At 41.4% G+C, this 25,362-nt stretch overlaps 2 protein-coding genes across 3 annotated transcripts; both read right to left on the bottom strand.

Annotated features, from left to right (window-relative positions):
- Positions 1-1,607: 1,607 nt before the first annotated feature.
- LOC115716129 (TOM1-like protein 3) lies at positions 1,608-6,445 on the bottom strand. 2 transcript variants are annotated; one of them, XM_030644859.2, is made up of 10 exons: positions 6,134-6,445; positions 5,463-5,612; positions 5,263-5,341; positions 4,927-5,025; positions 4,676-4,789; positions 4,084-4,229; positions 3,489-3,570; positions 2,913-2,998; positions 2,635-2,826; positions 1,608-2,456 (listed from the first exon to the last, which is right to left on the bottom strand). In XM_030644859.2, exons 2-10 carry the CDS (start codon positions 5,570-5,572, stop codon positions 1,826-1,828), a joined length of 1,539 nt encoding a protein of 512 aa, XP_030500719.2. In that variant the 5' UTR covers positions 5,573-5,612; positions 6,134-6,445; the 3' UTR covers positions 1,608-1,825. The 2 variants fall into 2 exon arrangements, with proteins under 2 accessions (XP_030500719.2, XP_030500720.2); XM_030644860.2 differs by having other exon boundaries at positions 6,211-6,395.
- Positions 6,446-7,093: 648 nt separating this feature from the next.
- On the bottom strand, positions 7,094-7,525 carry LOC133038259 (uncharacterized mitochondrial protein AtMg00310-like). The gene has a single exon (XM_061116351.1). It carries the CDS (start codon positions 7,523-7,525, stop codon positions 7,094-7,096), a length of 432 nt encoding a protein of 143 aa, XP_060972334.1.
- Positions 7,526-25,362: the final 17,837 nt, after the last annotated feature.

The raw sequence follows: 25,362 nt of genomic DNA, 5'->3' as shown, positions 1-25,362 counted from the left end.
AATGTAAGTGTGGTGGAGAGTGAATGAAAGAAGATAATTACGAGTAAGACTTTAGAATTTATAATTAAAAAAATAAAAATCAAGACTTTAAACATTAATTAGGTTTTAATTAAGTATCAATATAATATCATGTTTTTTAATTTATAAGGACACATCCTGCAAAAAAAAAAAAAAAGCAGGGTGTGTTCTTATAAAAAAAATTCATTATAAGGATAAAATTTTAATTTATATAAAACTAATTTTAATTTTTGTAAAAAAAAATTGTAAATATTAAAATTAAATAGTTTAATTGTTAAAATGATTAAGCTAAGGGATTTATATATAAATAAATAAATAAATATTTATAAATTTTAATTGCTAATTAAGATCTTCTTAAATATTTCATTTAATTACTTAAAATATAGGAAATTATAATTAATTAAATCTAAAAATGGAATTTTTACTTATTGTTAACCTTCTATTATAGGTAAAAAAAAAATGTAACCACATGGTTACAATAAAAATGTAACCATTGAATAGTCACCCATTTTATTTTATACATTAGTGGTGTTTTTTATTTTGTTTTTTAGAGTTGTTTTCATGCCTATGTAATTTGCATATTGTAGTGGAGTTTATGAAGTTATTTTTTTGTTGTTATTTAGTTGTTTAACTAAGAGAAATAAATGTATATATATATATATTTTTTTTTATTTGTGTGTTGTTTTTATTTTATGTTTTAAGTTGACGTAATTGTTGATGCTTAATTAATTTTTATATTAATATAAAATTATTATATTTATATAAAATTGTTACCGTGTTGTTTATTTGTTGCCATTAAGTTATTTCAGTATTGTATTTTTTGAAGTTTTTTTCTTATAAATTTATTTTTGTTTGCATAATATGATAAACTTTAATTGATTTATATGTTATGGTTAAGTTGTTTTCTAGTTGTTTTTGTGTTATTGTTTAGTTGTTTTGCGCTGAGAAAAGAAGCCCTACACGTTAAAATCCACTTTGTCCGAATTCGCCACGTGGCAACCACTGCTGTGTTCTGACGTTACAGTTTGTGAGTGTCAGGCACCTCTGAATGCTTTGTCCCTCACTCGCGTGTGAGTCTCACTCGCCCACATAGCCACATGTGTGTCACACTTCTCCTTGCACATCTAGGGGAGTTTTTCTACCGTATTTTTATAAATAAGAAACTTTAAAAATAGTATATTTAAAATTAATAAACAATATAAATGTTTATTTTTGCTTGTAGTAGTATAAATGTTTATTTAAAGTAATATTAACCTAAAATAAAAAAAAAAACTCCTAAAAAATATGTAATAAATGTATTTTATTAGCTAATTTATTATATTTGACAATTTTCTTTATTTTTTTTAAAAAATAAAACACTTACTAATTTAGTTTTTAAATTTAGGATCATTTTACATCTCAACCCTTAATCCAATTCAATCGTACACGCCAAACGGGCCTAAATATATAATTCGCTCTAAGCAAAATAATAAAATATTGCTTTTTCCTCTCTCTCCCTCTGGTACTTTCACCCCAAAAAAAAAAAAAAAAATGAAGAGATTTCCTTACAGACATCATTTTATCCAACCCTCCACCCAATAAACAGAGAATTTAAAGCAAATCCAATAAAGAACATCAATATATTCAAATTATGTGCAAATAAGCATGTCATCTCCAAATATACCAGCAAATAGTATGCACCAACCAAAATCCAAAAGTTTCCTACCAACAAATTATTTAACACAAGTTACTGTCATATTTAATGCAAAACTCAGAGCCGGGTGTTCACAAGCTACAACACCTTGAGAATCCAAATATCTTTGGCAACTCAAAATGACCTGTTGGGTTTAGAAGCGGATGAGGAAGATGACTTGGCTTTCGCAAAGTCAACAAGATCTTTAAATAGTGCATCTTCTGGTTTTACCTGTTTTGGTGGAGTAGAAGAGTTAATAGACATATTCTGAGTCTGTCCCACTAAATTGTCATAAGACGAAGAGCTGGATCCACTGCTTGAATGAGCAGTACCACTTGGAATATGTTGGTCGAAAAATTGCTGCCTTTGATTGTACCTCGAAGGAGGGGGTGGGAGAGAAACAGGAGACTGTGCTTCCCAAGGGGCCGGAGGCAGCTGATCTTCAGATTTGCTTAGGGGTGCCGACTCATCGTAAACTGGAGTACTATTGAATGAAAGTGATGCAGTAGGGTTTATGAAACTTGAGGATTTGGGAGAGGACGATAATGTTGGACTCAATGAAGGAGCAGAACTTGTGTTTGAATGGGCTGGAGCCACAAAGGATGGCTGTTCTGATGATTCATCGAATCCTCGAGACTTGTAAGCATCACCACTCAGATAGTCAATAAAGCTAGCATCCGTAGGTACTGGCCTTTTTGAAGATGGTGGAGGAGGAAGGAATGGGCTCACCCGCACAGGTTCAATCTTCGAGCTATCTCTTGATGATCTGAAAATGCAATTACATTAAAATCATACCAATCAAAATAATCTCAAACTTTTATCCTAAATCAATAAACAGAAACCACCCACTCACACACACACACACACATATGGGGTAAAGTGAACTAATTAAAAATCAGTAATATTAGATTGTCCATATGGAAAAAGCCTGCTCAAATAGTTACCTGTGAGCTAGTTGTGCAAACTCATCTTCAGATTCATCATCCTCATGGCTGACATTCACAAGTGGCACAGCTGAAGATGGTGTCTCTTTCGTGCCTGTATTAGGGGTTCCTTTCACAATGTCATCGTGGCGGCGAAGTACACGTTGCAAACTATCATTCAGTGCCAATCCTTGACACAAAAGTTCTTCATCTCTGAAGGGAAGCAAAAGTCAATGACTATCAGCCTACCAGCATCATCAAAAAATATAAGCGGAAACTAAAGATAATCAATCTCTTACGTTGTATTATTCACAAGAAGCATAACACGTTTTTGATAAGAGCGACACTGATCAACAAGGTCAACAATCACTTCATCCTTCAAACCCTGCCGAAATATCAAGAAACAACCATAGAAACTGAAGTGACATACATGGAAGGATGACAGCAACATAAGAAGATTGGAATATTGTGCATGGATAATTCAGCAGAGGGGACTAAAACTATGGAAGAAACAATATTCTCTTTTTTTTTTTTTAAATGGCTACGAAAAGAACAAACATTATGCTTCACTTCCAAACAAACTGATGTAGTAAGTTAGCAACTTTCTTCCAACAAAAGGTGTTATCAAAACAAAAGTATATATTCTTTCAAAGGGAACTAGGATAACAGTATATAGCATGTTGTAATAGGCTCAAACAGAAATCTCATTATAAGATAACTTGAGAAACCACATACAAAAAGTCCAGCAAAAAAAAAAAAAGAGAAGAAAACCATAAACGAAAACAAAAAGAGAGCACACAAAATCCTCGTATTATAAGGTCTTTCCCAATTCCGACAAGTCATCTAAAGTTCAGAATGAATATAGAATATATTACCTCAGGATTCTTTGGATCCAATGCACCTAACATTTCTGTCAAGACATCTGATAGTCCCTGAGCATTTTTTATCTCTAACAAGCTGATTGATGTACAAATTAATTTAGAAGGAATTTAACAAGGAAAAATTAATATATTACGGGCCAAGTAAAAGCATGTTATACTACTGACACGTTTCTGGTTAGATATTGTACAGTACATCTTTACAAGGATACATACTTATAAACTGAAAAATACAACAGTAAATAGACTGAAGCAGTAATAGCATAAAATGCAATCAAGGAAGATATGTGGTAGGTTTTGCTGAAATTCTACGGGGATAGAAACAAGTTAGTCTTAATAGCAATTGGATTTGCTGTATCAATGCGGTAACACTTCCACAACAAGCTTTTATCAAATGATAATACCTAGGTCTGGAATCACAGTTGTTAAGTGGTTACCATAAGAGATGAGGTATAGTTTACCACATTCTTTTCCTTTGGAAAATTACCAAGCAAGTTCCATCATGGGATGGACTTAACTTTATTAGTATAATTACATTTACATCATGTATGAGGCCAATGCAAATCTGTAGTAGAAATCATCGAGGCAGTACCTGAGGTCTGAAGCATCAGACTGTAAAGAGGCCTCAATAGCATCATCATCGTATACAGAAGCAGGAGAAATTATTGGCTGGGTCTGGGGTGGAGTAAAGAATGGTACACTGCTCTCTTCTCGAGGTGGGAATTCAACTCCAGCAGCCTGTGATATACATACAAATATAGATTATAATTTATTAGAACAAATCAAAATAAGTTCTTTTCCAAATACTGCAGTAGCAACCTAGCTATCAAAACTCTAAACAGGAAAAAAATTAATAGACTTAATACAACCCATCCAAACACAGATGCAATACTTCATTCATAACTTAAGCATCAAGGACAACCCTCTAACTTCAGCAAAAAGATACCTTGTAGGCTAGTATAAGCATATGTCTTATCTAACATTCATCTGCAACCCATGTTATTGCATATCTCACACTTTAAGCAGAAACCAAAAAAATAAAAAAGGATGACAATATGATATTTAACACTTAGTAATCAACTTAAATAAGCTTTGCCCAAACGCTTAGGCAGACAAAATGATTAATGAGAGCAAATATTGTATCAAGCTTAACAGGCTAATATAACATGTAATACACCAATAACCTTCAATTCATTATACGCTGCATAGTATTGAGGATATCTCCCTTGAGGTCCCCCGAAGGCTTCTTGCCATGTGTCAATTAGGATCAGTATCTTTTCCCTCACATTCAAGTCTGGCTGCAGAATTTAAGCCATCATTGAATCAGTTAAGTTAGATTTACTAAGAATGAATGAGTGATTAAGAAGATAACTGCATACAGATTCACAGTGAAAGAACAAGATTATTAGATATGATCAGAAGAAAATTAAGGTACCTTCTTCTTCACTATTTTAACCATTTCATGTAAGATATCACGCTCAACAATCTGCTGAAAAACACTTTCACCACAGTTTTTGCTGAGAGTTTCTAAAGCCTAGACCAAAACATTCAATGAAAATTGCATCACAATTGAGTTATGGATGCTTGGTTGAATGTAAAACATAGCAGCAATAATTGATTCATATATTAAAACTCTTTTAAGTTATATTTTGCATACGTTATAAACAAAAACATAAAATGACATCATAATGAACAATATGACGAAAAGGTCACATGTGAAACAAGTACAAAAAAACAAATCAAAATATCTTATGTACAAAGAAATACTAACAAAAAGAGCCAGAAGTTGTATTTTCGGATTTTTACTGCCAAGACGTTTCTTGAGTGTCTTCAAGGCATCTTTCGCTTGCCTGCCAATCAATTTGAGTAAACTTTGGTGATAAATTGGAAGTAAATTTAGGATCAACAGAAGTACAAAAGGAAATATATATATGCACAAGCGTTCCACCAAAAAAGATAAATAGAAAGTACCCAGGGTCCATGTTAATAATATCACATAATTCAATGTTTATTGCCCAGTCTGGACCAATCAGCATATCACTAGTTGCCCTCTCGGCACAGGCTGCAGCATTACCAGCCATGTCTCTTCCCTTCAGTCAAATCTTTTGCCCTCGAATTTTCCTTAAAACAAAATCGACCCACAAATTTAATCCTTGAATTAGTCCAAAACATAAGACGCAAACATAAACCTATGAATGATCATCACAAGTATTTTCCAACCATTGTCGAATTGTACATACTAAGTCCATCATAAGACAATATAATCCATATTTGGATATGGAAATCAAACATTTGCGATTTCTGATAGAAAACAATTAAATTAAATAAACTACTCGCCTGACAATTGAATGAATAATATCAAAGATTCAAAATCACGAAAAGGAAACAAAAACTAGATAACGCCCATCAACAAAGAGGACTCTATACTCATCAATCCACTAATCAAGAAATGAAAAAAATAAATTGAATCCAAATAAAAAGACCTAAGAATTATGGTCAGCTCTAGAGTTGAGAAGCGCAATGGATTAGTCTATACAGGAAGTTGCAGGTTTTTATCGTAAAAACATGAGAGAACCCCAATTGAAGGCGAGAAAAAGCAATTACGTAATTGGAAGGAAGAGAGGTGATCTAGAAGGGCTTACCAGTCAAAACCCAGAAGAGAGGATTAGGATCACAGAGAGAGAGAAAACAATTAAGATCGCTGAGTGGCGTTGCGTACCTGCGAGGATCGAATGACTTACTATGCAGAAGTTAAGTAAGAAAAAGAAGAATTGAGTTTCTTTAGTTTACTTTTATTTTCTATTATTATATTTATTATTTTTTTTTTTATTTTTCTTAAAATATATTGCAAAATTGTGGTGCATCGAGTGCACAGATGCACCCAATCTGTTCCGGGGATGCATCACTTCACCATTCATGGTAGGATCTAGGAATGACAATTATATTCACGGGTTTGGGTATTTGCTCCACCGCCTCGATATGATATATGGATATATTTAAGTTTTAAAAATATAACTATTACAATTAAAATAATTTCATAGTTTAGGCTTTTTATTGGGTATACTCTTTTTTTTACTATCTACCCTATTCCACTTAAGTTTATTGTTTTACTAAGTTTTTATGATTATTTTTTTTTTAATTCTCTTTGAGACATCATTTTTTTTCAAAAATATATATGTAATGGGTACCCGGTGAGAATCCTTCCCCCGTCAGGTAATTCCCGCTCCGCCCCCGCTTTAATTTAAACGAGTATTAGAGCGGGTATGGAGGTGAATTTAACAAGCGGGTATGGGGGTGGGAGAGCGATCCCCGCACCTGCCCCGTGCCGCTCCGTTTACATCCCTAGTAGGATCCTTGAAAAAAGCTTTACCCATACAACAATTTTTTAGCAAATAAAACATTGCCAAGTCAGTGGTTTTTAAGACCCGAGAAACACTAGATTATATCTTTTTAAATTACTTTAAAAAAATTATTTATTTATTTATTTGAAGAAACCTGTGTATCCATTGATGAATAAAATAACAGTCCAGGATACAAACAAGAGAATAATGGTGTTCAAAGGACCTGATAGCTTCTATTATCTAGGCCTAAAGCATACTTTGCTAGGGAGTGAGCGGCTGAATTGGAACCCAAGTATCATCATGTATAGAGATGTCTGCACCATTACCTACCTTCTTCTTGAGCCCTGACAAAAGAAGCTCCTTACCCCAAGAGATATTATTCCAAACCAGCGAAGGCCGGCAACCCTTTCCAGCATCAGGGAAAGTGGTATGGGGGAAATAGCGAGCTTTAAGCAAAGAAGCCACCAACGTTTGGGGGAATTGAATGATGCGCCAGGCCTGTTTGGCCAACATAGCTTGATTAAAAGCTTTCATATACCGAAAATCAAGACCACCACGAAATTTGGAATGGCAAAGAGTGTGCCAAGCCACCCAATGAGTTTTCCTAGTTTGAGCATTGCCACCCCACCGAAAGTTAGCCATAAGAGAATCTAAGTTTTTGTGGAAACGAAAAGGAAGCTTGAAACAACCCATGGCATAAGACGGAATGGCTTGAACCACAGATTTCAACAAGATTTCTTTTTTGCCTTTTTAAAAGAAAGTCGAATTCCATTTATTATTCCCAAAATTCGGTTGGTTCTTCAAAAGGCGACACGTGTCAATCTCAGAGAATATGAACCAGCAAATATAATGACAATTATATTAATAGAATGTACGAACTATTGATTCACGTATTAATGAGAAACCATTTCGCATCAGAGAACATAATCGCAAGGATGACATCGATAATACATAGCGAGGCATCTACCTCACAATATGTAGAGAGGTGTTGACAAGGCGAATTGGCTAATAAAATACATAGTGTCTAATATACATTATCTAACTAATTGTAATAGCTTGAGGACATAGATAACGAATAGCGAGACATCCATCTCACTATAGGAAGGCATACTCCTGGTAAACTCCAGCTCTCTACCAGGGTTATTGTTGTTATTGAGAACCCTCAGGATATGATTGTCCAGTCTACGAGACCTTATGGACAAAGAGCAGTTCTTAAATTTGCTCAGTACACTGGTACTCATGCCATTGCTGGAAGACTTATGAATAAATCAAGTTGTTCATGTATCAGGTGAGACGCCTCAACGAGACACGTTTTATAGCGTATCTTAATCCACGTCAGCGTTGACCCTTTAAGAGCGGTTGAAATTACACTTGTGTAATTTTCAAATAATAACTGCATTTATTTACGTGGAGCATAATTATAGCCTACAATTTCGGGAAAATATCGTTGTGGGATTCGAATTTGAATGTAATTAACTGCCAACCTATGTTATTATAAATAGTTGCAAAATGTACGAAAAAAAGGAATGGAAAATCCTTGAGAGAAAAAAGAATACACTGATTGTAAAGAACCCTAGTTTTGTATCAGAAAAGTTTGAATAAGATTGACTCGTGGACTATGCAAAGTTAACTGCAAAACCACGTAAAAACCTGGTGTTATTTCTACTTATGTTATTCTTTCTTAATTTCTGATAATTTTGTGCTAAACTTATTACGAAATTAGGCTCATTATCGTTAAGAAAATATGCGTTAACAATTTGGTGCTTTCATTGAGAGCCTACGTGAAAAAAGCTCAGAAAAATCCCTCCTAACCAAAGAAAAAATTCTTTCTCTATGGCTGATAATGGGGAAAACGATAACACTCATCCTGAATAGACCACTCACCGTCCTGGAAAAGAGCCAATGGGCTCACGGAGGCCACCCAATTCACGAACAACACGTTCTACACGGTCAACACGTTCAAGAAGAAGCCAACGTGATGGTGACCAAAACCCAGAAACTAGGAATGATGGAGCCAACACTGAAGCTGATGGTTATATACCTCGGAATGAGGATGCCTGTGACCCCACCAAGTAGTGCCATTGGTTGAATTGGAAAATCGTCAACTCCGGTGACGTCTAGTGGAGGCAAGCCAATGAAACGCTGAGTTGGAACGGGAGGCAACCGCATCCAGGGCGGCACAGGAAAACAACACACAAAACTAACCTGATCCTAGTGTGAGGAGGCCACGAGGCAGTCCTCGCGGCTCACGAACCAGGAGGTAGGAAACGGCTCAGGAAGACCCCCAAAACACTCAGGAGGAGCAACCTGGGAAACTGGGGATGTTCCTGAAGATGAACATGTTGGGTTTTGTGCCCTAAATAAAACTAATTTCAATATAATCAGATTTACTTATTAATAAAGATCAGAAATAACATTTTATGTTGCATGGTTCACATGATTTATTTCATGATTATATGTATATAATGTATGAATTCTTGTTAAGTGTTGGGTTTTATGCCCTAAATAAAACTCATTTCAATATAATCAGATTTACTTATCAATATAGATCAGAAATAACATTTAATGTTGCATGGTTCACATGCTTTATTTCATGATTATATGTACATAATATATGAATTCGTCTGAAACCCTTTTCACATACTTGATCCTGTTTATTGTGCTGTCAACACATTGGAAAGTAAACATGACTATGTGAATAAAGTTTCCTAGATTTATCAGACACATGGTTTTACTGATATGATAATCTACAACAGAGTTTACTTGCACTTGGAGAAGTGCTATGTTCTTTCCAGAGCATTGGTTAAAGTAAAGCTCAGGTTGGATGCATGGAGTATGCATCGGAAGGGACCGATATTGAACTTTGACTTAGATTTATTAAACTTACCGTAATATCTATTCAAGTCAATATCGCCTAGTTGATCCTAGATCAAATGATCCTAATCCTGTTATGATTAGGCTCAATCTCAAGAGGCTATTTGTGTTCTTTGATTTGTTAGTTAAGCCTACTTTTGGGTCAGGGTGATACGTACATTTTGGGAACACGGTAGTGCAATTGAGTGGGAACACTAACATAAACATGGAATCTATAGCTTCTATCTAGCGAATAGTAAGTAAAGGATGATATCCTTCGAGCTTGACCAAACAAAAATAAATGGTGGAGATCTCATTGCACATAAGCTGAAATATCATTTATACGGGATTAAGTGTTTTAAGGATGAAATACATTGTAGGGTGTAACGGTAATCTAATCCCTTTATAGTGTAGATCATTCATATAGAGGATCATTGATCAAATTAGGATTATAACAATGGATAACTAATGATGTGTCTATATGGTGGAACATATAGAGCATTCTATATACTGAGATTGCAATTCTAAGTTCTATGCGTGGATTCAACGAAAAATTAATAAGTCAGTGAATTTAGGTTATAAATTCTTGATCTGCTTATTGGAAGCTCGGTTATATAGACCCATGGTCCCGCACTAGTTGAGATAATATTGCTTGTAAGACTCATATAATTGGTTTTGATTAATCAATTACAATTCTCAAATTAGACTATGTCTATTTGTGAATTTTTCACTAAGTAAGGGCGAAATTGTAAAGAAAGAGTTTTAGGGGCATATTTGTTAATTATGATACTTTGTATGGTTCAATTAATAATATGATAAATGACAATATTATTTAATAATTATTTATAGTTATTAAATAGTTAGAATTGGCATTTAAATGGTTGAATTTGAAAATTGGCGTTTTTGAGAAAATCAGATGCAGAAAAGATAAAACTGCAAAATTGCAAAAGTGAGGCCCAAATCCACTTTGTATGGTCGGCCACTTTTTTAGGGTTTTTCCCTCTGATATTTTCAATATTTTAATGCCAAATTATTCAAACCTAACCCTAGTGGAATGCTATAAATAGATAGTGAAGGCTTCAGGAAATTGACACTTAAATTTCACACTTCTGATTCAAAAAAAACTGAGCCTCTCTCTCTCTCTCTCCCTATCTTTGGCCAACCTCTTCTCCTCTTTCTTCTTCATTGAAATTTCGAAATTCTTAGTGTGAGAATAGTGCCCACACACAGCAAGTGATACCTCAACCATAGTGAGGAAGATCGTGAAGAAAGACTTTCAGCAAGAAGGAGTTTCAGCACTAAAGAATCAGAGAAAGAGATCCAGGTTCAGATATTGATAATGCTCTGCTACATAAAGGAATCAAGGGCTAGATATCTGAACGGAAGGAGTCATTATATTCCGCTGCACCCAATGTAAGGTTTCTCAAACTTTATATGTGTTTATTTCATCGTTTTAGAAAGTTCATATTTAGGGTGTTAATAAACATACTTGTGAGTAGATCTAAGATCTTGGTAAAATAATTTCCAACAACTGGTATCAGAGCCATGGTAATTGATTTTCTTGCAAGAAATTTGGACTTTAAAACGATTGTTTGATATTTTGGATGGTATCATGTTGTATTGAGTGTTATTTGATGATTGATTGATGTTTGTGAATTGTCGTTAAAAATAATTGAATGTCTGTTTCTGGAATTATTTTTATTGGATAGGATGGAAAAAATTAAGCAAGTTACTTTTTTACAGAACTCGCTTTCGATTTAATTTGAATTAGTTATGATTTTTTGAAGTTTCGAAAAAATCGGGGTTGAGCATCAAAACCTGCGCGCGCGGAAATCATGCAAGATCTCCCTTGCGCCTGGTTTGCTCGCCCATGCAACCCTTAGCGCACCATGGACAGTATGCAATTCATACTGTCCGTACAGCTTGCAATTTTTTTCGTTTTTCTTCGTTTTTTCATGCTTTTTCATGGATTTAACTTCTGATTTTTTGTGTAGTTCTGTATTTATACATTTACTATTCCTAATTCAATTCTAATTATCATAATTAAATTAATTAATATTTTTTAAATTTAATTCATGATATTAGTGTAATTTGAATTTGAAAAATAGTAAATATATATCTTTTTGCTTAATTATCTATCTTATTTTTAAATTTGATTATATCTTATCTTATTTTTAAAATTAAGGTCAGATGTTAATTTTTTTTAAAAAAATAATTTGACCTTATTTAAATTTAAAATAAGATAACTATAATCATGTAATTTTAAATAGATGTAAGATATTTTGCTAACTTTTAAATTTTGTTATTTTATTTATTTAAATTACATTTAAAATCTGAAAAAGATATTGTTGACCGAGATTTTCGGCAACTATTAAAATATGATTATAGTAAAGAGCTGTAAGAAAGCGAGATGAGGATTTTTACGTGGTTGGGGCGTTAATGAGCCTTAGTCCACGAGTCTTTGTTATTAATGGATGTATTTAATACAGATTCCTCACTTGAGAGAATGTTTTTCTCATAAATACAGAGAATGTTCTTGGTGAGTATTTTCTCTTCTTGCTCTTATGCAACCCAAGATTCTCGACCCCCTTAAATGAGCTTTGAGGGGGTATTTATAGTGTTTTGGTGGGGTGATCCCTAGGATCGTTCTTACACACGTATCTGTAAATATCCATAAAGTTGGGTATTTCCAATGAATATACTATGGGTGATGCATGGTCAAATCCCTAGGTGCTGTAGGGTTTTTATGAGGAATGTCCTTTTTGCCTTGTGATTGACGTGACTCTTCGCAGAGTAGCCGTCGCTAGACTTAAATGATCATTACTGTAGCGCTGCTGTTTGGGGGTTGTGCCGTCAGACTTTATTGCGTGTTACAGTCCCAACACGCTTCCTCCCATGCGGCATTAAATGCGACTTGATTGCTCAGGAGAGGCCTGACACATCCCGGAGAGGCTTCATGCTATGCGAGCTTCCGGGAGTACCTTGTACTCCGGGTGCCTCCTCCGGGACCTATGCCCATGGTGCTTCCTTGCAGCGTACAAAGACTTATAAAATATTTACACGTTATCTGATCCACGTGTCCCATTTTGACTGGTCCACGTATTTTGGGTGAATTCAGGGGCAACATTTACCCCCCAAGCCTTGTTTACTTGGAAAAATAAACCAAGGCTTGCTTAAGTGCCTCTGGTCGACTCCTCGTTTCCCTGGCTCAAGCCTAGAGCGCGTGAGGGCACATTTAATGATGATATTTAATGCAGCGATTCGCTTTTTGCAGGGATGTCTCCGGCCGCCTCCTCGGTTTCCCGACACGAGCTTGGGGCGCGTGAAAGTGTGTCTAATGATAGCATTAAATGCAGCGATTCGCTTTTCGCAGAGGTCGATTCCTTTCACGCCCTTTGATTGATGCGGCGCATTAATGGTGTCAGACGGATACTCAATCGTTTCCACCGCCTTTATGGCAGCTTGATCTGATCCGTTGATTTTCGGGAATTCGAATCGTGCATCTCCCCCACCGTACGATTGGTAGGTGGTGACGCCTGTTCCTCATGCATTTTTGCCTATAGAAGCCACCATCTTTCCTTCATTTCGGTTACTTTCCATTCCTTGCCATTTTTGCTCGAATTTCCCAGAGAGAAAATTCTTCAAAACAGCACGAATTGTCTTAGCACTCAGACATTTCTTCCAGTTTTCCAGTGTTTGCTTTCACCAGTTCTTCTCAACTTCTACTCGACCACATTCAGTACCCCAGTTCAACGATTTACTGTAAGTTTCTTGCATCCTTAGATAATAACATGCTTTTACTTACTTCGTTCGTTTTTCTGGGTTCGTACTTTGAGATTTCTGGGTGTGCGAGTGTTTAAGTTCTTCGAGTGTTCTGCTTTATGTCTACTGCTTTAGTTGTAGGATCGCCATTATCATGCCTCTGTTATAATGTGCATTTTTGTTGAAGAGAGCCATGTGTTCTTCGTTCAACAGTTGCTTAGGGCACAGAATGGGTTTTTTTTTTTTTTACTCTGTAAAACCACTTTCTGCGATTTCACTGCACCCGACACCTGTTCAGGGAATCTTTCTAGGGTTTCCCATGTGACACGTGTCCGGAGGGGGCCTCTTTCCAGCGGTTAGGGGACCCCCACTCCCTTTTTCTTGACTTAGGGTTTGGTATGGGACCTAACTGCTGGAATTTTCTTTTTCCCTTTTTGTTTTTCACAGAACACAAAATGTCTGCTTCTGGTTCGAAATCTTCGAAGAAGAGTGGGAAAAGCATGGCCACGCTGGAGGAGGTTTCCCTGGGGCCTGTTGCCCAGGAGGGGTACAAATCCCGAGCGACCGTGTGGGAAGCGGCTGAGCTTCGTTCCACCCTCACTTGCCCTCACCAGCTGGAGAATATTATAGAGGTTGCTGGGATCAAACCCTCCACTTCAGGGACCTATCACCGGCCTCCTCGTGACTCGGAGACGCCTAATCACAACTATGACGGCTTCGGGGCTTAGAATTAGACTCATTTGATGGCCGGTGCCATGCTCCCGCTTCAAGATTATTTTGTTAATTTCCTTGTATTTGTCGGCCTTGCGCCATACCAACTCATTCCTCAAGCTTACCGCCTGCTTTCAGGCTTATTTATTTTTTATACCGCCCGCGGATGGGGGTCTCCCAGCCCGGCGGAAATTTTATATTTTTATGAACTCGTATCCGTCCCCAAAAAAGGGGACAAACTTAAGGACGGCTTTTATGGGTTCCGGATCCATCCTGCTAACGAAGGGGTGGTTCCGTATAATAGGCAGACTCACGTCAAGGAGTATCGCCACCGCTTTTTCTTCTCCTCCGGGTTGAGGGCCGTGGACCACCCGGAGCTCCTCACGGAGTGGGTGCGGATCCCTCCTTACCAGCGGACGCCCCCTACTCAGACTTTCCTTCGAAGGGCCCAAGCCTTTGCCTCCTACGACCGCGTCGATCTCGATGTTGGGGGCTTAGTCACCACGGAGAATTGTAGGAAGGCCAAACTTATCCTTCCTCACCAATCCGTGGAAGACTCCAACCTCTCGCGGGTCATTTGTCCCAATGTGAGGGCGCCGGTTGCGGAGAAGGCCTTCCGGGATGAGCTCATTGCCACGACAGAGAAAAAATACCAAGATTATCTCTACCGGAAGGCCCAGGAGAAAGCGTACTCTCAGGCCCAGGCTGCCTCTGGGAGAGGACTTCGCGTGGGGAGTCCGGTGGTGCGAAGGAGTCAAGCCATTATCGGGAAGTCCGAGGCTAAATTTTTTGACAAGATTCTTCAAGAAGAGATTGGGGATCGTCCTGCCAGGAGGCCCCTTCGTATTGAAGATTCTTCCGGGAAGCAAACTTCCCGACCACAGCCTTCGGTCCCCGAACCAAACTCTGGGGCTCCTGGTGCTAGCACCTCCGGTGCCGGCGGTAAGTCTCCCTTGATAATTCGTTATGTTCCTTCCGTTGATGAATACACCAGTCGTAGGCCCGTAGGGTTCGACGAGCGTCTTCGTAGGTTTAGGATGCCATCGACCCGGTGGGGGGATCGTTTGAAGGAATTTTATTTTTCGAACTTAGGAGATTACCTAGGTCGGTCCCGGTGGGCTCCGGCCCTCCGGAACCTATTCCCTTAGGTCCTTCAGCTTACATAACGTCCAGCTGGTTCCGGCCCTCGGACAGTTATCTCGGAGATGACGCTGCCAGCATTAAAGTTCAGGACTTTGCTAGGGCCGAATTAGGAAGTTCGGGTAGGAGTAGCTTGTTTGTTGTATCTTGTATAAGTGGTTCCTCACGGACTTCTAACACTTGCTTATTTTGTGAAACAGGTATCTCCATGGATGCCATCCTGGAACAGCTTGCCGAAGTTCATACTCCCGTAGCTCCTCCGGCCTTCACCTCTTCTCCCCCGGCCCCTTCCTTGAAGGTTTCTTCCAGCGCTCCCCTCGACACTATTGACTTAGTGGATGACGAGGAGGTGCTTCCGGGAGAAGGCCAAGGGAAGGGATGGGACTTCTCGGAGGAAGCCGCTGAGGGTGCGGGAGAGCCTCGGGCTCTTCCGGAGGAAGCTGAGGAGGGCGAAGAGGAGCCTGAGGTGGCTCTGATCCGTAAGCGCAAGGGCAAGATGATTGCCCAGGATGAGCCCAAGAAGCCTCGGAGGGCCGATACTCCAGCTCATGGTCTGGACGGTGGGGTCTCGCCGATGGAGGAAAATCCTGCTCCTCCCAACATCGTGCTTACCCCGATTCCGGGGGATGAGGTGAGGCAGGAGCTTCGCATAGCCAAGCATAACTATGCTATGGATGAGTACTCCCGGGGGTACGCCGAAGTGGAAGCCCTTAGGAGGATTCTGCGGGCTGAGGTTGAGGCGAGCATCAACTACCCAGAGTACCAGGATCCGTGGGACCTTAATCTGGACCCCTTATTGGACTGGTTCCGTCGCTTCCTAGGGCCTACCTTGGCTCCTTTTGCCGCGGAGATGACCGGCGAGTTCGCTTCTCAGCTCACCCGTTGCGCGCCTAAGCGGTTTGCCACTTGCGCTTCCCTGAACTCCATTTTCCAGGTCCAGGACCTCAGCCATTCTCTCACGGTGGTAAGTACTTTGCAATTTTTGCTTTTCCTTTTATTGTTTATATTTTGTTTTTTCCTTGGGAAACTTCTCCTTCTTATCCTTGCATTATGGTTCTGCTTGCTGCTGAGGCTGGCCGCCTCTCCAAGAACATCATAAATCATGGCTTCGTTCTGTCCGACTTTGGGGACATGAACGATGTCCGGAAGGTCCTTCAGGACCTCACAGCGGAGAGGCAGATCTACCAGGAGGCTGCCGAGCGCCAGGAGGCGGCTGCCAAGGCCAAGGAAGAGGAGGCCAAACGGAGGGAGGCTCAGGCGGAGGCCATGATCCGGGACGAGGCTCAGCGGAGGGACATGATGGAGGCCCAGCACCAGGAGCAACTAAGGGCTCAAACCGTGGCTGCTGAGAAGGCCAGGCGAGACCTCCAGGAGGCTAGGGAGGCTTTGGATGAAATGGTCGCCAAGGTGAGATCTTTAGAGGAAACTCACCAGGCGGACATAGAGTCCAAGGCCGCTCTAGCTGCGGAGCTGAAGGAGCTGAGGGACTTCAAAGAACAATCCATCAGGAAGGCCAAGAGGGCCGAGCTCCTCTCTCCCGTATCCTGCGCCCGGTGTCCGAAGTGCTTCGACGATGGAGTCTACATGGCTTGGTCCAACAACGATCAAAATATCAAGCTTACTTTTTATCCCAAACCCGAGGAAATGATTGCCAAATTTCGGGAAAAGAAGAAGAAGCTTGATGCCGCGCTTGAGGCACGTACTGGACCTCGTCTTCCTCTGCAGGCTGACTGAGCTGCCGTACTATTGACCCAGATTCCACCCGTTTCTTTTATAACTCTTTGTTTTTTTGTTTGTACATATTTGCTGCTGCCTTAGAACAATATACATATAGGTAGCAGCTTTTATTTGAAGGGGAGACAATTATATTTTTAAGGCCTGTCCCCGGGCCATTTATATGTATATGACCTGCCCTTTGGGCCAGGATATTTTTTTTTTTTTATGTGATCTTTCTTTTGTCACACTTATGTTTTTTAACATGTCCTTTGGATCAGGATTTTTATACTTATGCTTTTTATTTTTGTGCATACTTTCTGACCTGCCCTTTGGGTCAGGATATTTTACTTAGTTTGTTTTTCTGTTTGTCCGTGCGGCATACCCTAGTACCCCCCTGAGTGGCATAGAAACTTTGTTTTTAAGGCACTCAGGTTTATTTAATATAGAGGAGGTATACATTTGGACGATACAAACCCTTTGAACAAAGTCTAAGTTTTATTTCGCTACTGGTAGTACTTTCTGAGGTGATCGGCATTCCAGGCTCTTGGGACGGTGGTTCCGTCCATTCTTTTTAGTTTGTAAGTGCCAGAACCGATCTCTTCCTCGATCTCATATGGTCCTTCCCAATTTGGTCCAAGTACCCCCACTCCAGGTTCTTGGGTGGCTGGGAAAACCCTTCTTAGGACCATATCTCCAATAGCGAATTTTCTGTTTTTAACCTTGGAGTTAAAATACTTTGTGACCTTCTTTTGATAAGCAGCCATCCGTATTTGAGACTCATCCCGGAGTTCCTCGACTTGATCCAAAGCTTCTTGGAGCAGTGCCTGATTGGTGGCAGGATCGTAAGTCGTCCTCCTGTGGGATGGGAATAATGTTTCTATCGGGACCATTGCTTCACAACCGTACGCCATCGAGAAGGGCGAGTGGCCGGTTGTGGTTCTGGGGGTCGTCCGGTAGGCCCATAATACCCTTGGCAATTCTTCTGGCCAGTTATTTTTACAGGCCAGCAGCTTCTTTTTCAAGGTGACCTTTAGGATTTTATTGACCGCTTCCGCCTGGCCGTTTGTTTGAGGCCTGGCCACCGCGGAGAAGCTTTTCACTACTCCGTGTTGGTTGCAGAAGTCGGTAAATTCCTCGCAATCAAATTGCTTTCCATTGTCTGAGACTATTTTGTGAGGCAAGCCGTATCGACACACTATGTTTTTGATAACAAAGTCCAATGCCTTCTTAGCAGTTATTGTCTTCATAGGCTTAGCCTCTGTCCATTTGGTGAAGTAGTCTACTGCTACTATTGCATACTTTACCCCTCCTTTCCCCGTAGGTAGAGACCCGATGAGATCTATTCCCCAGACCGCGAAGGGCCAGGGGCTGGTCATCAGGGTGATCTCGTTTGGAGGAGCTCTCGATATGTTCGCGTACCTTTGGCACGAGTCACATTTTTGGACATAGTCTATACAATCTTTTTTCATTGTTGGCCAGAAGTACCCTTGCCTCAATATTTTCTTTGAGAGGCTGGGTCCTCCCGTATGATCTCCACAGAACCCTTCATGGACCTCTAGCATGATTTGTCTAGCTTCAGGGTCCAATACACACCTTAAATAAGGCATGCTGAGTCCTCTCCGGTAGAGAATTTGGTCCATCATTACATAACGATGAGCTTGATACTGAATCTTTCGAGACAGTGCCCTCTCTTGGGGCAACTCACCTGTGGTTATGTATTTTATGATGGGGACCATCCAGCTGGGTTCTTGCCCAACCGTTAGTGTGGTCTCTTTTATTTTGATGCTTGGCTCTGCCAAGCGTTCCACTGGTACTACCCCCAGCTCTTCGATTTCACTGTCCGAGGCTAACTTAGCCAGACAGTCCGCGTGAGCGTTCTTTTCTCGGGGGATTCTTTCTATTTTATAGTCCGTGAACTCGTGGAGCAGTTCTCGGACTATTGTTACGTACGCGGCCATCCGCTCGCCGCGAGTTTGGTATTCTCCGGATATCTGGTTTACGACCAGTTATGAGTCACTGTAGACTTCCACTCTTTTGGCTCCTACAGCTTTTGCCAATTTCAGCCCTGCTATCAAGGCTTCGTATTCGACTTCATTGTTTGAAGCTGTGAAGTCAAATCGGAGTGCTGCCTGGAGCCGCAGTCCAGTTGGTGATATCATAGCCACTCTGGCTCCCGAACCGTTCTCATTAGAAGCTCCGTCTACAAACACCCTCCAGGTGGGGATTGGTGGTACCGGTGTATTAGCTGTTGCCTCGGCTTCATTGCATTCAGTAATGAAGTCTGCCAGGGCTTGGCCTTTTATGGAAATCCGGGGGACGTAGTGTAAGTCGAATTGACTTAGCTCCATTGCCCACTTGAGGAGTCTTCCGGATGCTTCAGGCTTCTGGAGAACCTGCCGGAGCGGATGATTGGTTAAGATTTTGATCGGATGGGCTTGGAAGTATGGCCTCAGCTTCCTTGATGCCATCAGGAGGCAGAATACTAATTTTTCAATGACCGGGTACCTTGTCTCGGCCCCTATCATGCGCTTACTGACATAGTACACGGGGTGCTGAATTTTTTCTTCCTCCCGGACCAGGGCAGCGCTAACCGCGTGCTCGGAGACGGCCAAGTAAAGGAACAAGTCTTCTCCAAGGACGGGTTTTGATAGGATAGGAGGTTTGGCCATGTGGTCTTTTAACCTTTTGAATGCCTCCTCACATTCATCCGACCATTCGAACTTTTGACACTTCTTCAGTACGTTGAAGAAGGGTATGCACTTGTCCGTGGATCGTGAGATAAAGCGGCTCAGTGCGGCTACCTTTCCGGTCAAGCTCTGCACGTCTTTATGCTTCTTGGGGGATGGCATGTCCAGGAGAGCTCGGATTTTCTCCGGGTTTGCTTCGATCCCCCTTTGGCTGACTATGAAGCCCAGGAATTTTCTTGACTTGACCCCAAAGGTGCACTTTTTCGGGTTGAGCTTCATACCGTATCTCCGGACGACTTCGAAACACTCTTCTAAATCGCTTGCATGGCTGTTGCATGCTTTGGATTTGACGAGCATGTCGTCCACGTATACTTCCATGTTTCGTCCCAGGAGGCTTTTAAACATCCGGTTAACCATTCTTTGATAGGTTGCTCCGGCGTTTTTCAGTCTGAAAGGCATGACTAGGTAGCAGTATACCCCCTTATCGGTCCTGAAGCTAGTGCATTCCTGGTCCGCCGTATGCATTTTTATTTGGTTGTATCCAGCATAGGCATCCATGAATGACAGCAGTTTAAATCCGGACGTGGCGTCTACCATCTGATCAATCCTGGGTAGCGGGAAGCAGTCCTTTGGGCAAGCTTTGTTTAGATCTGTGAAATCTATACAAACTCGCCAAGTCCCGTTCGGCTTGGGCACCAAGACCGGATTGGCCAGCCATTCCGGATAGTACACGTCGCGGATCATGCCACTGGACAAAAGTTTGTCCACCTCTTTCTCTAAGGCCTCGGCTTTCACCGAGTCGAGCGGGCGTCTCTTTTGTTGTACAGGGGGCATGTCCGGGTTGACATTGAGTACATGGGTGATGACATGAGGGCTTATGCCGGTCATGTCTTCTTGGCGCCATGCGAAGATGTCGATGGCGCCCTTCAGTGTTTTTACTATTTTGTCTTTTTCCTCGGGATCCAGGTTCTTTCCTATCCGGAGTACTTTGGTGGAGTCGTCGTCGCACACTGGTATTTCTTCGACGTCCTCCATTGGTTCCACGACCCTTTCGGATCCTATGCGAGGATCCAACTCATCCTCTTCAGCCTTCTCTATCTTTGGAGACCCCCGGACCATGAGTACAGGTAAGTGGGTGGCAACATTGTAACACTGCCTGGCTTCTCCTTGATTTCCCCTCACAGTTCCGACTCCGGCTTCCTGAGTAGGGAATTTTAGGCACAAGTGTCGGATTGAAGTAATTGCTCCAAAGTCCACTAGGGCCGGTCGGCCAAGGATCGCGTTGTAGGCTGTTGGACAGTCTACCACCACGAAGGTGCAATACTTAAATGTGCTCTGGGGGGTATCCGGGCATAGGGTAACTGAGAGCCTTACTTTTCCCATCGGGATTAGCGTCGTCCCGTTAAACCCCGTGAGCTGTGACCCACTAGGCGAGAGGTCCCGGTCGGTCAACCCTATCGCAGTGAAGGCTTCTTTGAAAAGCAGGTTCACGGAACTCCCATTGTCAATCAAGACCCTAGCCACCACTTATTTGCGATGGGGGTCTCTATGACTAGCGGGTCGTGGTGAGGAAAACGTACCGTCTTGGCGTCCTCTTCCGTGAACGTTATGGGTTGGTCCATTAGCCGAGGCCTTTGAGCTGGGAGTTGAGTAACTTCCCACACCTCACTGTGTTTCGCGGCCTCGGCATATCGTTTTCGCTCCTTGCGAGTGTTTCCTCCGATATGGGGACCTCCGGAGATCATGGCTACCCGCCCATTAGGCCGGGGCGGTAGCCCGGGAATATGCTGGGTGTCACCTGCGGGAGCAGCTAGAGGCAATACTCCTGCTGTACCCCCTGGTGTTCCCGGAGGCATACCCCCGGCCACCTGCCCTGGATTTAGGTGGGGCAACCTATTTTTGATCCACTCATAGAGGTGGCCCAAGCGGATTAGATTTTCAATCTCGTCTTTGAGATTCTTACACTCATTGGTGCTATGACCAATGTCGTTGTGGTACTCGCATCTTTTACTCGGATCTCTCCGGGAGCTGTCTTTGTACAATGGCTGTGGTCTCCGGTAGTGCGTATTTTGCCTAGTGGCAAAGTACACACGTTCCTGGGAGTCCGTGAGCTCCGTGTACTGAGTATATTGGGGTGTGTACCCCTTCTTCTGGCACTTTTCTCCCGTTCGGGTGCTGCCCTTGGAGGACCTTTTGCTCCTCGACCCCTAGGTAGGGCCCGTTAAGCTAGCAGTCGGGGCTGCCTGTGAAGGAGCTTGTCCATTCACTCCGAACGGGTTGCCGTAATGGGAAGATGCCGGGGCCAAAGCTTGGCCCTGGCTGTACCCGGGGGTAGCAGAGAACTGTATGCCACTCACTTGTGGAGTCGCGGTCGGGGCAGTACCCGAGGGCGGCACTCCTGGCATGTATCCTGCTATCCCGGTGGGATAATAGCCTCCGTAGGCCACGATCTGGGCTTCTTCGAGGTTAATATATTTTTGGACCCTCTTCTGGAAGTCCTGGAGGCTAGCAGCAGCTTCTTGCTGCAACTCATTCCGGAAGGGAGTCCCAGTGCGGATTCCTGCTTGGAGAAGTGCAAGATGTTGTCCGTCATCAACCTTCTTGGTCTTCGAGGCTTCCTCTCGGAACCTCTTGATGTAATTCTTCAAGGTCTCGGTGGGCAGTTGCTTGATGTTGGTCAAGGCACTAACCTCCAAGTTAACCTTTCTGGCGGCGACAAATTGTCTCCGGAAGTTGGTTTGGAGTTTGTTCCAACAATCCACGGATCCTGGTTCCAGCTTTTTGAACCATTCCTCCGCTGATCCGCTCAGAGTGAGGGGGAAGCACAGGCATTTGGCGTCATTGCTGACTCGCATGACTGTCATGACACGGTTGAACCGTGACAGGTGATCACTGGGATCGGAGTTCCCGGTATATGCCGCCATTTCGGGCATCTTGAAATTTTTAGGGAGCTCCGCCTCCAGGATATGCTTGGCACATGGCTCCCGATCCTCGCTGTCCGAGTCGGAGTCGTCTCCCTTCTGCCTCCGGGAGACTCGAGCAATGTCTTTTCGAAGTATGGCGAGTTCCGCCATAATCCCTTCGTTTAACGTACTCGAGGAAACCACGGGCCTGTATCTTTTTTGGTCAAGGTGATCCCGGAGGTCACCTTGATTCCCATTGATTTGATTTCTCAGATCAATGGGAGGACATCTCTGTCCTCTTCTTCCTCTACCCCCTGGTTCCTAGTGCACAGAAACGCTTTTCCGGTCCCCTCGATCCTGAGGGCCAAGACTCCCTCTTTGGGGCTTGCCCCTCTGCGGACCTTTCCCTTTAGGGAAATCTGAGCGGACCCTTCGCGGATCCTGCACCTTTTTCTTTCGCCCAAGGGTAGAAGTAGGGTTTTTTGTTTGATTTTCCTCAGCAGGGTGCCTTATAGGGCTAGGTTCCCTAGGTTTTTGCTGCTGGGAATTAGGCGAAGACGTCGCTGGCTCTCCGTCGAGCCCAGCGACCATTGCCTTGGGGTGCATGTGAATACCAGCTGCCTCCATGGCTTTCTGCATGGCTAGCATCACTTCCTGCATTTTTTGATTTTGCGCTTTCTGAGCTTCGATCTCAGCTTCATGATCGATAGCTTTTTGTCTAAGGAGCACCAGCTCCGAGTAACTTCCTCCGTCGTAGGCATACTCGTCGAGGTTTTCCTCGTAGTTCTCGTCGGGGACTATTTCTTCTTCTTATTCCTCGGAATCCTCTGCCGCTCTTGAGGCCACATCTTCCTCATTTGGATCTTGAGCGTCTTCCAGAGGGCGAGGATGACGTGTACTTCTTGTCTCCACCATTGTTGTGAAGTCAAATGCTTGTTATGCAGCAGCTTTCCTCAGCTCTCAATGAAAGCACCAAAATGTTGACCGAGATTTTCGGCAACTATTAAAATATGATTATAGTAAAGAGCTGTAAGAAAGCGAGATGAGGATTTTTACGTGGTTGGGGCGTTAATGAGCCTTAGTCCACGAGTCTTTGTTATTAATGGATGTATTTAATACAGATTCCTCACTTGAGAGAATGTTTTTCTCATAAATACAGAGAATGTTCTTGGTGAGTACTTTCTCTTCTTGCTCTTATGCAACCCAAGATTCTCGACCCCCTTAAATGAGCTTTGAGGGGGTATTTATAGTGTTTTGGTGGGGTGATCCCTAGGATCGTTCTTACACACGTATCTGTAAATATCCATAAAGTTGGGTATTTCCAATGAATATACTATGGGTGATGCATGGTCAAATCCCTAGGTGCTGTAGGGTTTTTATGAGGAATGTCCTTTTTGCCTTGTGATTGACGTGACTCTTCGCAGAGTAGCCGTCGCTAGACTTAAATGATCATTACTGTAGCGCTGCTGTTTGGGGGTTGTGCCGTCAGACTTTATTGCGTGTTACAGTCCCAACACGCTTCCTCCCATGCGGCATTAAATGCGACTTGATTGCTCAGGAGAGGCCTGACACATCCCCGAGAGGCTTCATGCTATGCGAGCTTCCGGGAGTACCTTGTACTCTGGGTGCCTCCTCCGGGACCTATGCCCATGGTGCTTCCTTGCGGCGTACAAAGACTTATAAAATATTTACACGTTATCTGATCCACGTGTCCCATTTTGACTGGTCCACGTATTTTGGGCGAATTCAGGGGCAACAGATATTTATTTATCTTTTTTAATTTTTTTATTTAATTTTATTTATAAAATAACATTAAATTTTTAAAAGTAGTTAGCAAATTTTTGAAATGATATTTAGGTTGGTTGAAACCTAATTTTTCAAAATTGTAGGTTTAATTTTAAATATTATTTTATTAATTTCGAAAATATTTAAATTTTATTTTATTTTATTATTTTCGAGAATAATTTTTTTTAATTAATTTTTCGAAATTATTTATTTAAAATTAAATAAATCCTACATCACCCTATCCAGCTAACCTTGTTGCAGGAGTATGTGTTTTAGCTTGTTTGTAATTTTTTAAAACCTATTATTGCTTGATTGCAAATAGTCATGGTTAACTTGTTGACAGATCCAATGATTTGATTTTAACTCATGGCTCCCTTGGTCAAGTAAATAATCTGTAACAGGTATATTTTTACAATCTTCTTTCATCTGTGTATGACCTAGTAACATGATAGGATCCATCCAAATTGTGTGCCTGTGTGAGCCTATGTGTTTAATTTCATTATAGATGCATATAGTGTTAGTTTTTATGCCCTAAATAAAACTCCATTTCAATGTAATCTATTTTATTCAACATCAACAAAGAAACAGAAGTATTTTCCATTCATTTGTGTATGTTTTGGTTCACTTTATCAATTGCTTGTCTATTTGATTTATAAATTCATCTTAAACCATTTTCACATACTTGATCCTGTTTATTGTGTTGTCATCACATTGGAAAGTAAACATGACTATGTGAATAAAGTTTCCTAGATTTATTAGACACAAGGTTTTACTGATATGATAATCTACAACAAGAGTTTACTTGCATTTGGAAAAATGCTATGTTCTTTCCAGAACATTGGTTAAAGTAAAGCTCAGGTTGGATGCATGGAGTATGCATCGGAAGGGACCGATATTTAACTTTGACTTAGATTTAATTAAACTTACCGTAAAATCTATTCAAGTCAATATCGTCAAGTTAATCCTAGATCAA

The sequence above is a fragment of the Cannabis sativa genome, chromosome 5 (genome assembly GCF_029168945.1).
Source record: "Cannabis sativa cultivar Pink pepper isolate KNU-18-1 chromosome 5, ASM2916894v1, whole genome shotgun sequence".
NCBI classification, from domain to species: Eukaryota; Viridiplantae; Streptophyta; class Magnoliopsida; order Rosales; family Cannabaceae; genus Cannabis; species Cannabis sativa.
The sequence above is the reverse complement of the archived record's forward strand: the minus strand, read 5'-3'. Positions and strand labels throughout refer to the sequence as shown.

Bases quoted from the DNA above. Each gene is read 5' to 3' on its own strand.
- LOC133038259 (XM_061116351.1), bottom strand. From the start codon at position 7,525: ATGGGTTGTTTCAAGCTTCCTTTTCGTTTCCACAAAAACTTAGATTCT.
- LOC115716129 (XM_030644859.2), bottom strand. From the start codon at position 5,572: ATGGCTGGTAATGCTGCAGCCTGTGCCGAGAGGGCAACTAGTGATATG. The intron at 5,026-5,262 runs GTTAGTATTTCT...GTTTTGGTCTAG, and splicing joins TACAACTTCTGGCTCTTTTT to GCTTTAGAAACTCTCAGCAA. The intron at 2,999-3,488 runs GTAATATATTCT...ATATTTCGGCAG, and splicing joins TGGATCCAAAGAATCCTGAG to GGTTTGAAGGATGAAGTGAT.